Raw genomic sequence first — 12,404 nt, forward strand, 5'->3', positions numbered from 1 at the left:
GTATGTGTATTACAGTTCCACCTCCTCAACAGTTTTTGTTTTGGCTTCTGCCTTTATGCTGTGAAGGAGTTTTCTTGCTTCTGAAAATATCTTCTACTTCAGAAATGGCCCACAACCCGTGATTTAGATCCAACAAACATTTATCCAGAAGGCTTGTGTGGTGTGAGAGGTGGGGGCAGGAGAGCCTTTGCTCTTTCTAAACTGCTCTCCATGAGCCTTTCTCAGCTGGGTATGTGGATTCTAGGTTGAGCAGACTCATCCTCCAGCTTGGTTACAGCTTCCTCTGCTGTGCCTTGGTCAGATTTGGGCCACTTTAGTTGAAGGAATTTCTCCATCAGGACAGCTCCCAGATTAAAGACCAGAGCAAGCCAGGCCAGGCTGAAAACAATCCAAATGGCTGCCAAGCTCCTGTAGATTGAGATGTAGCGCTTGTTGGGATCTGTGCCTGAAAAAGCCATGAAACTCTATGTGTTAGGCTTGACTCCTGGCAAACAGGATTCCAAACACACATACATCAGGCAAATTATTCATGATCTGCTGAGATCAGGAGAACTACATGCATTCTTCATAGGAAACATTATATTGTGGCTTACTTTCCTGTTCACAGTGTGAAATTAGGCTTGGAGCAGATGGTACCAAAACTCTAACGCCTTGTCTACATATAAGCAATAACCACATCTAACTTTAAACAAGGTTGTGTAACATGATTTGCTTATGGAAAAAAGACTGTGCTGTAACCATGCTAGAGGGCCATGTTTTAGCATAGGTGTATAGATTCTCTAATACAGGGTTGTCAAACTCATCTGGCTCCATGGGCTGGCTAACTAGTGCAAGGCCAGTCCATGGGCTGGATTTCACCCACAGACTGCCTTACCATCCCCTAGCATACCTGATCTGGCTGCTGCTCCAGTCGGTCTGGGACCCATGTTGCATGTGGTGTGGATCTTGGAGTGGCTGGAATGAACGCTGCGTGTGGCTCAGTCTGGCTGGAGCAGAAGATGTGCTGCATGCAGTCATACTAGCCGGACTTCACCACACATGGCACCAGCCCCACAGCTCCCGGACTGTGTTGCATATGGTGCCTGCTCCAGCCAGTCTGGGGGCTGTGCTGTAAGCGGTACCTCCAGGTACTGCATGCAGTGCGGGTCCTGGACCAGCTGGAGTGGATGCTAGATCAGGTATGCACCCCCAGGGGGTGAAGGTGAGAATGAGGGTGGAGAGGGGGAAGGGGTCCACGTGCCTGATCAAGCTTATTGACTAGCCCCACGCCCCAGGAGTATGCCATACTTTGTGTGAGTCTGATCAAACCCAGGGGCAGCACTAGGTGGGGCAGATGGCGGGCCTTTGTAAGCCAGATCCAGCCCATGGGCTTTATGTTTGACATGCCTGCTTTAATATGTTGGGCACAAATAAGGTTTTACACTGCTGCCAATATCTGTAGTGTGCAGCTCATTGGAGTCCTGAACAGACAGGCTCAGATATAATTTGGGGAATGCATTATTGAGCAAATGTATGCCATGTTATGTATCAGAATGTGACGGTCACTACATGTACGTGGCATTTCCAGAGAACAGATGCTCACTGCACCAGCCAAACAAGTACTTCAGTCAGTGCTCCAGTGTGCTCCTTCCCTGAATCCATGTGAGCCAAATTCATCACTGAAAGCCATGGCATTGCACCAAGGAAGATTTGGCTCCCTGGCAGACCAGGGGATGATGTGAGGAGAAATCCCTCACAAGGTGACAGATCCTATTGTTTTTTGCATGTGGACAGTCTATATACCTCAAGTATTCAGTACATCATTTTAAAAGACCAGGTGCAGAGAAAAGGTCTCACATATTGCTAGCAACCACTATATTGCTTGGCCCAGACTCCTGGAGATGGTACGCTGCCATTTAGTACACCTTCTTACAAGGGTCTTCTCTCTGCGTTTAACTAGGGTTCACCTTGGTAGCTTGGTCTCTTCCATACAGGGAAGAAACTAATCAAAACAACCCTAACTTGAGCTCAAAGGATTAGTAAGGAGCTACAGAGTCTTTCACCTGTAGGCCTCTGGCTCAAGTCTAAATTAGGTTGGCAGCAGTTACTGCTGAAAGGATGTTCAGTGGTTAGTGTGGAGTGAGTGTGGTGGGTCTTAATCTGGCTCCCAGTGGAAGAAACCCTATACTGCTAAATCTATCAGCATAGCTGGCACTAGTTAATCCATCTGTCTAGTGTCCACAGAGACAAAGGGGCAGTTTTCCACTGGTGTAATATCAGTAACTTCAACAGTTACTCCAGTGAACAGTGATGGAAGAACATAGGCTCATGAAGTTCCCCCAAACCAACCCCTTCATTACCTACTACATAGTCCCCAAATCCGATGGTGCTGAGGGTGATAAAGGTGAAGTAGAAGCCTTCTCCATAACTCCAGCCTTCAACATAACTGAAAATCATTGGGGGGAACACTAGAAAAAACAAGGTGCCAGTGGCCAAAAAGAGAGCTATGGCCAGAGTCTGCACCACCTGCAGGAGAGAAAGAAGAGGGCAACTCAGTAGCGCGTCATGTCTGTTTTTGTACTGTTGCTGGATTTTAGAATATATAATAGTGCCACAAAGCCCAATTACCACAAGACCAATAGACAAGATAGAAAGAATGAACAAATGCTCATCTTTTCCCATGAAGTGCAGGCATGAATCAATTGCATTCAGTAAATACAGAGTCTGAAACAATGCCTAGGCAGAGCATGCCTCACAGAACATTTGTCCGCTGTAATGTCAGCTTCCAGCATTCAAAAATCAGGAGTTGGGTCTCAGAAGATCATGATGTTTTAGATAGATAGATAGATAGATAGATAGATAGATAGATAGATAGATAGATAGATAGATAGATAGATAGATAGATAGATGCATTTTTTGGTTTGCCTTCTGATTCGTGGGCCTCTTGGATGCACCTAGGTCTCATGTTCAAGCTTCAGTTGTGATGGCTGGAAACTCACTTTTGTTTTTTAATGAAAGATGAGGTTCTCTCCTCATCAAGTGACTCTAGGAGCTGTTGCAAGCACAAGAGCTGATAACATGGAATTAGCATTCCTTTAATATGCTCTGCTTCTTAAGATGTATAACTTGGCTTAACGTATCTCAACCCACATTGGTTTTGGATGAAGTTTAGTTGAAATCAGTTTGCCTTTTTTAACACAGAAGTGGACAGAACAGAAGTGCATTCTGGCAGCACTGGGTGGATCTGTGTTTCACTTGATATAAATGTTCACCGTGTGTCAAAAGTAGCCATCTAAATTACCCCTACAAAATACATGGCTGCATTGGTTACACGCAGGCACAAAATAATCAACACAAGGGGAATCTGAGAAAGGAATGGTCTAGTGGTTTGACCATGGGAGTGGTTGTCAGGTACTCCTGAGCTCTAATGGTAGTTCTACCTCTCTTTGCACAGGTCAGGGCCAGATCCAGACTATTCTCAAGCACCTACATTTAGGCTTCAGCATTCATAAAAAATAGGGCCAGGTTCCCTCTACAGTGGGAGGAACTAGGTGCCTACAGGGCACATCTACACATCGCCCTACAGCAACATAGTGACAAGCTATGTTGTCGTATGGTGTGCTATGATGACATGGTGATCACGTGGACCTACACTTGATCGCTAGCTATGTCGCCGTAGTGGCGCACTCCCTGTTTATAGCGTGCCACTACGGTGACATAGCAGGAAAATGTAAGCATGTGCTGCCTGCATGGCGCGGTGTGGGTGGTTACTACACCATGCTTTAGTACTTCCAAAGGGCCCAGTGCCATAGCAATCTCACCATATGGTGATGTGTAGACACATCCACAGAGGACAATACAGATGGCCTATGTGTTGAAGAGGCAGGTGTCAATAAGAAACGTTTAGGCACAGGAGTATGTCTGAACTCCTGCTCCTCATTAGAGCTTAGGTACTTGATCCAGGGCTGCACAGTGGGAGACTTTCTCTTATTGCAATCCAAAGCAACCAGGGAGATTGGTGCCTAAAGCATATGGACAGCATTTAGTTCATTATAAAATGCAGTACCCATGGTCGTGCTCTCTCAAAAACTCAGGTACTTGAAGTCATGCCACCCCTGCCCCCTTTTGCAAATAGTCTAGTGTTCAGAGCACTCGCCCAGGAAGCAGAACACCTGGGTTCTAGGCCCTTTCCAGCCTGAGGGGATTAAAACCCTTATGGCCCACCTCCCAGGAAGTATCCTATTTACACTAAGAACCACCTCCGTTTTCCATCTCTACTCCTCCTGTTGAAGGTGGGCCACTGAGCTGTCAACGGTTCTAGAAACATGGGACTGAAGAGGGCATAAGCAAGAGGGAGCCTGACTCTTTGCCTTGCCGATGAGGGGATTCCTGGGTTTGATTCCTAAAATTGGACTGCATGAATGTTAGACAGTTCTGTTATAAGGAGGGGACCCCCACACAAAAAAAGAGGAGTAAACCTGGCAGCAGGGGCCAGCACCCAGGAATCGTCCCTTTGAGAGTATCCCTGGGTTACAGACATTTCTCCCTCATGCTTGTTCTCCTGCTATTTACATGACTCTTGTTCTTTTGACAGCTCAGTGGCCCAACTTCAATAGGAGGGATAGAAGGCTCATTGACTGTGCCAATTCTATGTCATTCTCCTGGGAAAGGAGGAGAGAAGGGAGCTCTATTCCTGGATTGGGTCTGCTGGATGACTTTGGGCAAGTCATGTTCCCTCTCAGTGCCTCAATTTCTTATCTGTAAAATGTGTATAATGATACTGACCTCCTTTATAATGAACTTTGGCATCCGTTGATGATGTAAGTTCTATGTATTATGATTGTTATTATTATCCTCATGTCCCGAGGGTGTTAAAATGCTTAGTTAGATAATGTGTGTAGGTAGAATGCTTGGAAGAGAAGTGCTACATTGCTGTTTTTTATTGCTTTATTTAGGGCTTGTATTTTAGAACTTGGTCACAAAAGCCTTTTAAAGTCAAAGTAAGTGTCTCGCCCGGAGTGCCTAGAATCAGTAGTCAGTTAATTTCCTAATATTTGTTCAAAAATAGTGTCTGAGAGGAGCTAACCTATTTTCCAGAACAGTGTCTTTACAAAGTGGGTGAGGAGATAAGCAGGTCTAAGACTTGGTCTACACTTAAAGTTTTGCCAGTGTAGTTATGCCAGTTAGGAATAACAATAATAATAACATCACATTCCTATTTAACACAGATGTGATGGCAAAAGCCCCATTGTACTTACAGCCATTCCAGCAAAAATCCTTTTGCCAGGATAGCGAATTTTGTTTGAGGAACCAGTTTAAATTAGTCTTGAAATACTGTTAGTATATGCTATGTCTCCAGACGTGGTGGTGGTGGTTGGTATGGCTCTAGCCTGTCTGATGTAGGCAAGTCCTTAGAGCTGAGTGGGATAGAGATGGAAGACATACTTATACGGTAAAATTACCATCCCTAGTGGCAGAGCCCTCAAGTTCACTGCACTGTTCCCCATAGGCTGCCTCTGAAACCGGAAGCAGTGCTGTCCTGTCTGCACAGGGCTGCAGGTAGGTTAATTAACATCAGAGCAGCATGACAGGCACAGTCTCTCACCAGTGCTATGCTGCTCCTTGTCTAGGATGCACCCTGGTATGGTAAACTGACTGTGTAGAAGTGCTGTTGAATGGACATGCATTTTTCAAGGGACCATTCATAATTAGGACTGCTGAGAATCTTACCTATTCTCTCTTTTCTCTGACTTCAGGGCCCAGTTCACAGAACCTTTGCACAGGAGCATGCAGTGGCTTTGAAAAGATCTCACCTACTTTTTATCTTTATCCTTTGCCTTTTTTTAACTAAATCTGGGGGACTTAATATAGACGAGATCCAAAGTGAGTCTGCATCAGTCTTCATTTAAAAAAGGCAGTAATAGAGGGGAAAGGAATCAGCTGCTGAATGGTTAGGGCATTTGGTGAAGGGATGCTGGGTTAAAATGGATCACTTCAAAATGAAGTTGCTTTGTCACATTGTAAAGATACCACAGGCAGGTCAGAAATGGCCTACTTTAATAAGTGTGTGCTTATATTGCATTGAGGTCAGTGGTGCTTAAATGCATGATTATAGCTAAATAAATCATGATTAAGTGTTTTGCTGAATCAGGGCTCAAGAGGGGTAAAGATCATGTCCTTCAGGAAAGAGCAAGTTTCTTTAAAGTCATTGTACATAAACACAACATATCAGTTTACTGATTACCAAGAGGCCACACGATTATTATTATGACCCAGAATGTACACACAAACAGCTCAACAACAGCTCAGCCTAAGGTACTGGGTGCCTGAGAAGGCCGGCTATCTTTTAATCTGTGGAAGACCAATAAGAAATGGACACTGTACCTGGGCTCGGCCTGGTTTGTGCACCCATCTCTCCAGAGTGATAAGGTGTGCGTTGAGCCCTTTTCCCAGCTGATTGAGAAAGGCTAGGTTAAGTGGCACCCCAAACAAGGCATAAAACACACAGAACACCTGACCAGCCACCGTACTGGGGGCCAGGTTACCATAACCTGCAGAGAAGAAGGAAAATTAACAGGACAATTGCATGACAAAGGCTTTACAGTCAGTCTGCTAGCCATCGGGGAACTTCCAGGGCTTGGGACTTTAGTTTACCTCTGTTCTATCCAGCCCCAGCAGTCTGCAGACTTGTACACACTTTTCTAGACTGGAGAAAATGGTATACCAGCTAGTTGGGCCTCAAGCATTGGCCACTATCAACCACCATTTCACATGGAAAAAATATTATTTGGAAATACCTTCCACAGTAGGGTTTTTATTTTTCAGCCCGGGTCTCTAATTTTGTGGCAAATTCAACCACTTGTTTGCATAAGCAGATACAATACATGCCTGCTACAAATGGAGAAGTCACCCAGTCTACATATGCAAATGTATTTTTCCATATTCCAGATTAGGCATTGGTCTATTTTTGCAAGAACAGTAAACTGGTGTGCAAAAGGAATATGCACAAATGGAGGTCAGCTGAAAAATTTGTTATGTAAATATACCGTACAATGGTAGAGGCTATTCTGACAGGACTATATTGTCCAGGAACTATTAATGATTTGGTCCTTCACAGGACAGTTGGAGGAAGCCCTTGTTTACAGAGGATGTGTTTAATAGAAGAGAGGACACCTCACCTATAGTGGTGACAACAGTTCCAGCAAAAAAGAAAGAGTTGCTGAAGTCCCAGTTGCTAGGGTTGGTAGAGTTTCCTTCTGGGTTGACCCCTTTCTCCCATGCTTCCATGATGACCTGAAGCAGAAGAAGAGGCCAAGAGAACACAGGTGAGCCACCCTCACAAGCTCAGGGTAGGAAGGTTGCCAGGTTAAAGGATGGACAACCAAATGATGATGAATAGACAGAAGTACAGTGTCACCAGCACAGATGTACCGTGAGCAGTGGGGTCACGAGAGAGCAGACTTGGGTCTGCAGGGCCGGTGAGATACCTCTTCTAGCACAACAAAGACCTGTGGAGTAAGGCTAGCCAAGGACCTGTGCACTCATCTGTAGAACTGTACCTTCTAAGCAGGACTCTTTCATTAACTAGTTGGAGGATGAAGGGAAGGGAATACAAAGGGCATAAAAAATGCTCAGACTGGAGAAACAAAGTGAATTATGTCATTACAATAAAGCCAGGTGCTCTTCTCCTTCCTTCCAGCTCACCATCTCATCTCAGACTTAAAGCTTCCCATGTGAGAGTGTGGGAGACACGACTGGATCATCTCTACTCCCTCTGTTTGAGCACTGAGGCAAAGCCTGTATTTTGCTTATGATGTCTTCACTCCATGTCTTTACCAATCATCTCAAGCACCTTCCTCCCTGTCTGACACAGCACCTCTCAGCTGGAGTTAAATGAAGAGACATCTACTGCTGCTCTAAACGGTTTTCACCTACTGGGTGTTACAGGCGACAAAGACAGTGTACAAAGCAGGTACAACTCTGCAGATACCATTGCAATGAGTATTTTACTTGTTGGACAAATAAATGGCTTCAAGTGAGTAGAACGTTTCCTAACTACAGTAACGTTCTGTTCACAAGGTAGTAGATATCTTTCACTCATCTGCTATGGTTCTGTGACTCTACATTTGTCATCCATCACTTGTGAGGTCCCACACCATCATGGCCCTCCTCCTTCCCTTAACAGCTGAATGCAACTTATTTGTGCACCCATCACCCTATTCTTTTATTATTAGAAAAAGGGTTGCTGTTGAGTGACACAAGACATGGAGGTGCTAGAGTGTGCTGCCTCAACAAGGATTGCAGCCTCAGCTGGCCTAAGGAGCATGATATCCCCCCCATTTGTGCCATTGTCCTTCACAGCTCAGATCCTTGATGGCTGCTGGAAGTATTACCACTGCAGTGCCTCGGTACTGGGCAGTCTGGGCTGCAGAGGTTCTGCAATATTAGTGGACATGCCCTGAATACTAACAGAACTTTTGGTTGGTTCTAGGTATAATACATTACATTTTTCTTTCAGTAACAATTCCAGCAGTGTTTGGGAATCTGCAAAGAGACTGCTACTTATCAGAATAAAGCTGCTGTGCATCTTACCATAGTCCATGCTATTACAGCAATGCCATTCATATTTTTCTCCCTGCTGTCACCAACATGTTTGTACTAATCATTAAAAACTTCTCCTGGTTTTCCAGTGAGTTGGACACAACAAATTATCCAAAGTCACTGCCTTATTTTCTATTTGGGAGTTATGAGAGAATGAAATTTTGAAATCTCCTAAGGGACAAGAAAATCTTGAAATGCCTAAGCCAGTTGCATAGCTAAGGGAGGAGAAAACTAGGGTACCAGCCCTGGGCATCAGTTTTGTTTTGGGGTGGGGGGGTGTAAAAGTAGTCACTGCTGAGCTGCTGGCCTGGCCCCATTGCCATTTCCAGAAACAGTCACTGATGCTGGCCTATGCACCACCAAAGTGCTCAGGTATACCTCTAATCACAGCCCTTTTCCTTTAAGAGTGTTGGAAACCATCTCAGCTATAACTCACAGACTGGAAAGGAGCAATCTTGGATTCTTTTCAGTTCAGAGTGTAAATGCTCAGAGGTGTAACCGCCATATCACAAAGACCAGAAGGAAAACACAAGGCAATTTTTAAAATAAATTTTGAATCCTCTGGCTGTGTAGCACTCTTTCTGGACCATCATTTCCATAACCTGTCTCTGTGTGGCGTGGCTGCTTTGGGCACAGCACACCCGGAGAAACTGGCCATGCAGCAGGTATATTCAAGTGTGGAGAGATCATACCAATGCAAGAGGGATTTTTTAGGGGGAAAGCCAGCAGGCTTCAACCTCTATCTCTTCCTGAAGTTGGTGTAGAGTATGGCTGGAGGGAAAGGGAACCAGCTGGCATAACCACCATGCTGCATCAATCTGTGGCTACCCTTAGATGCTCTAATTTAATTTAATTTAAAAGTATAAGCCTTCCAGAGCTATACCAAAATCTGGTGACAGTACAGATGATCTTTATGCCACCTTTGTGTTCCTTTCTTCCCCTGACATGTGGTACAGTCTCCTGAACTATAACCAAGTGGTTGACCAGAAGATATTTCAGTTGATTAATGGCTGAAATTGTGGGTATGGTTAGAGAGGTAACCATAAAAATGTCTTCTTCTGACTCAAGTTATCCATTTCCTATCTGTCTCCAGAGTCAAATTTGCTTAATTTTCTGACAAAATAAGCTTTTATCAGGGATGGGGCCAGTGTTTGGATCTGGACTTTCCAAAAGTTTGGGTGTCTTGGCAAAGCAGTCTATCTTTCTTCAGGTTTTCATCAGTGCAGTTCCTATCAGGGCTGTGCAGGAGAGAGAATGGGGAAACTGGAATGATTGCAGATCAGTTCTGAGGTGCATCAGCAGAACTGCGGTGTTGGGGAGCCCAGGACTAGGAAAGGGAAGGCTCTTCAGATCCACTGCTCTGTTCTTTGCCCATCCATCACTCAGGTTTTCTTTTAGCACAGCACAATCAGTGCAGCTGATGGAAATGTTGCTCTGTTACATGCAGAATCAGCTCAATAGTGATAAGATACGTGCAAGAATGAACCTTAGGTTTACTCCATGATCCTAGGGTATGGGGTTGTGGGGCTAGCAGGCAGAATATCCATCTTTTTACTTGTCACCTGAGCAAAGTGAGTCTGGTGACAATAACACACTGTGAGGACAGAGTCTGACAATATTGTGTACATAGTCACTTTTCAGAGTAGAGGCCCACTTCAGATTTATGAGACAGGCTTCTTTTGACGGTATAGCTAGATGATAAAAACTGGAGATGGTAGTACCTGAGAAGCAGGGATTTCATTTGGATGGAATTCCATTCCCACTTATTCATAGGTACTGGAGAGGCATTTAAAAGGGTCTGGGGGTGATGATGAGCCCTAAACTTAACAGCCTGCCCTAGGCACTACTCTGCATAAGGCACTTAAGGCCTTGTAGCTGACAGTTTAGTGCCCTCTTCTGGTTTTCTGCAGAACAGGTGGCAGTTAAAGCACGTTCTTTGTATTTGCTACAAAAAACGAGCAGTTTTTCTCTCAATGACACCACTGCAAACCTGTGGCTTTAATAAAATTATTTTGAAACAGAGAGGAGAATCTAGGCCTCAGTGAACTTTCTAAGCTATTCAAGACTGAACTAAATAACTGCTTAGCCCTATGAAAACATCTGGGTGGAGCTTAGAACTGGGAATCAGGATGCTCTTGGCTTTCTCTGCTATCATTAGTATTGTGCCAAACAGTGTCAGGCACTTGCCATTATATTTGTATCACAGCATGGTTCTTATGGACAGGCAGAATAATTTGTTTTCTGCATCCTGTGTGATCTGCATTTCACTGTTTGCTCAAATCCAGCTACTAGATGTAGATCGGGGAAATGTTGCTTAAGGATCTCTACCACAGTGAGGCAAGATTACAATGCAAACCTGGTATTCTTTTTGCAAAAGGTTGAGGGCCTGATTAAAACAGTTAACAGAAAGAGGGACACGGACCCTGAAACCTGATACATCTCAAGCAGGAAAAAGAGAGGGGTTTATTAATTTAGGGATTTCTTATGGTCCTGCCCTGGCAGTATTACAGTTAAAGAGATCAGCTGTCAGTGGCAGTAGAGAGGTTTGCTACTGGCCTTGACACTATTTTAAGGGACATATAAAAAGTGTTATTTAAACATCCACTTCCGTCTAGTCTCTACTGCACCAGGAGCAGGTCCAAGTTGCACTGATTACTTTGAACACAGGAAAAGAAACCAAACATCTCCCTGCCCATGCTATATGAAAATTGACCTTTCATCCCTATAGATCTGGTTTCAAATCCTGCTTGAGATCACAAATGAAACATTTTATAGGTCTCTGTCTAGTTCAGGTTTCCTTCCGTCCAGGACTACAGCACATACAGCACAACAATTTTCTGCATCTTCCACTGAGAGGCGTAGAGCTGGAATATCAATGGGTACTGTGGGATAGAGTTTGAAGGCAGAGGATGGGGTGGAGAAGAAATGCAGAGATCTTGTAGATCTGGGGTGAGGTACATGGGCAGAGCATTATATATTTTTAAAGTTCTTCTCAGCACAGTTTCTGAGGGCAGAGGAGGGTACAGGACAGGAGGGGTTCAAACCTATTATAAGGCAGCCCCAAGGTGCATTCAAAGAGCTGCAAGTTTGGGGAGTCCAGGTGAGGTTCAAAGCAAAATGGTAGAGCTGCACAGAGGGACTGTGCAGAACATCTGCCTTTCACTAGTACAGCCAATTTTTTAGTGTCACCGAATTAAATCAATTTACAAACTCATAGTAAAAATATACAACTCTCTTTAGCCCAAACCAGCCCATGACCTTGTGGGATTGGGGATTGCCGGTATCAGGGCAGATTGTACCTCTTACCTGCACAAACTGCTCCAGGGCTTGCCTATCCAAGCATGTGTAGTTCTCCAGAAACTTGAGCTTCTCTAGCTGGAATTGATCCCGAGACTGGGCCTCTGCCTGTTTCTCCAGCAGCTGGAACACCATAGCACCCAGAAGGAGGTAAAAGAGATACCCCAGCACCAGTGTCAGAGTCCAGCTGATCTGTCTGTTGCACACCATGAGGTGGGGCATGCTGTTGCCGCGAGGTCTCAGCTGTCCTTGCTGAGTACTCACTAGATTAATGTTCAGAGAGGCAGACTGCCCAAGACACCAAGGAATCACACGGTCACGTTTCCAGCTATCGCTGCGCAGACTATGTTCAAACAACTTTAGGGTATCGGGCCTGTATGAAATGCAACTAATGCACACAGTTTTCATTCCCCTTCATCCTTTTTTCAGCCAGGAGTAAAATCACTGGAAAGCACTTATTATTTAATATTAATATTACGCATATCTTAGTTTTATAAATTGCTTTTTATCCAACTATCTTAATGTGC

At 44.5% G+C, this 12,404-nt stretch overlaps 1 protein-coding gene across 1 annotated transcript; it reads right to left on the reverse strand.

The window, feature by feature from the left end:
- Positions 1-221: 221 nt before the first annotated feature.
- KCNK16 (potassium two pore domain channel subfamily K member 16) lies at positions 222-12,099 on the reverse strand. Its single transcript, XM_006257881.1, has 5 exons — positions 11,887-12,099; positions 7,158-7,272; positions 6,364-6,530; positions 2,340-2,505; positions 222-445 (listed from the first exon to the last, which is right to left on the reverse strand). Exons 1-5 carry the CDS (start codon positions 12,097-12,099, stop codon positions 222-224), a joined length of 885 nt encoding a protein of 294 aa, XP_006257943.1.
- Positions 12,100-12,404: the final 305 nt, after the last annotated feature.

This window comes from Alligator mississippiensis, chromosome 1 (genome assembly GCF_030867095.1).
Source record: "Alligator mississippiensis isolate rAllMis1 chromosome 1, rAllMis1, whole genome shotgun sequence".
In the NCBI taxonomy this organism is placed as follows: Eukaryota; Metazoa; Chordata; order Crocodylia; family Alligatoridae; genus Alligator; species Alligator mississippiensis.

Excerpts from the sequence above, each read along its gene's own strand:
- KCNK16 (XM_006257881.1), bottom strand. The coding sequence starts at position 12,099 with ATGCCCCACCTCATGGTGTGCAACAGACAGATCAGCTGGACTCTGACA. Across the intron at positions 7,273-11,886 it reads CCCTGGAGCAGTTTGTGCAG|GTCATCATGGAAGCATGGGA; the intron begins GTAAGAGGTACA and ends CTTCTGCTTCAG. Across the intron at positions 6,531-7,157 it reads AACTGTTGTCACCACTATAG|GTTATGGTAACCTGGCCCCC; the intron begins GTGAGGTGTCCT and ends TCTTCTCTGCAG.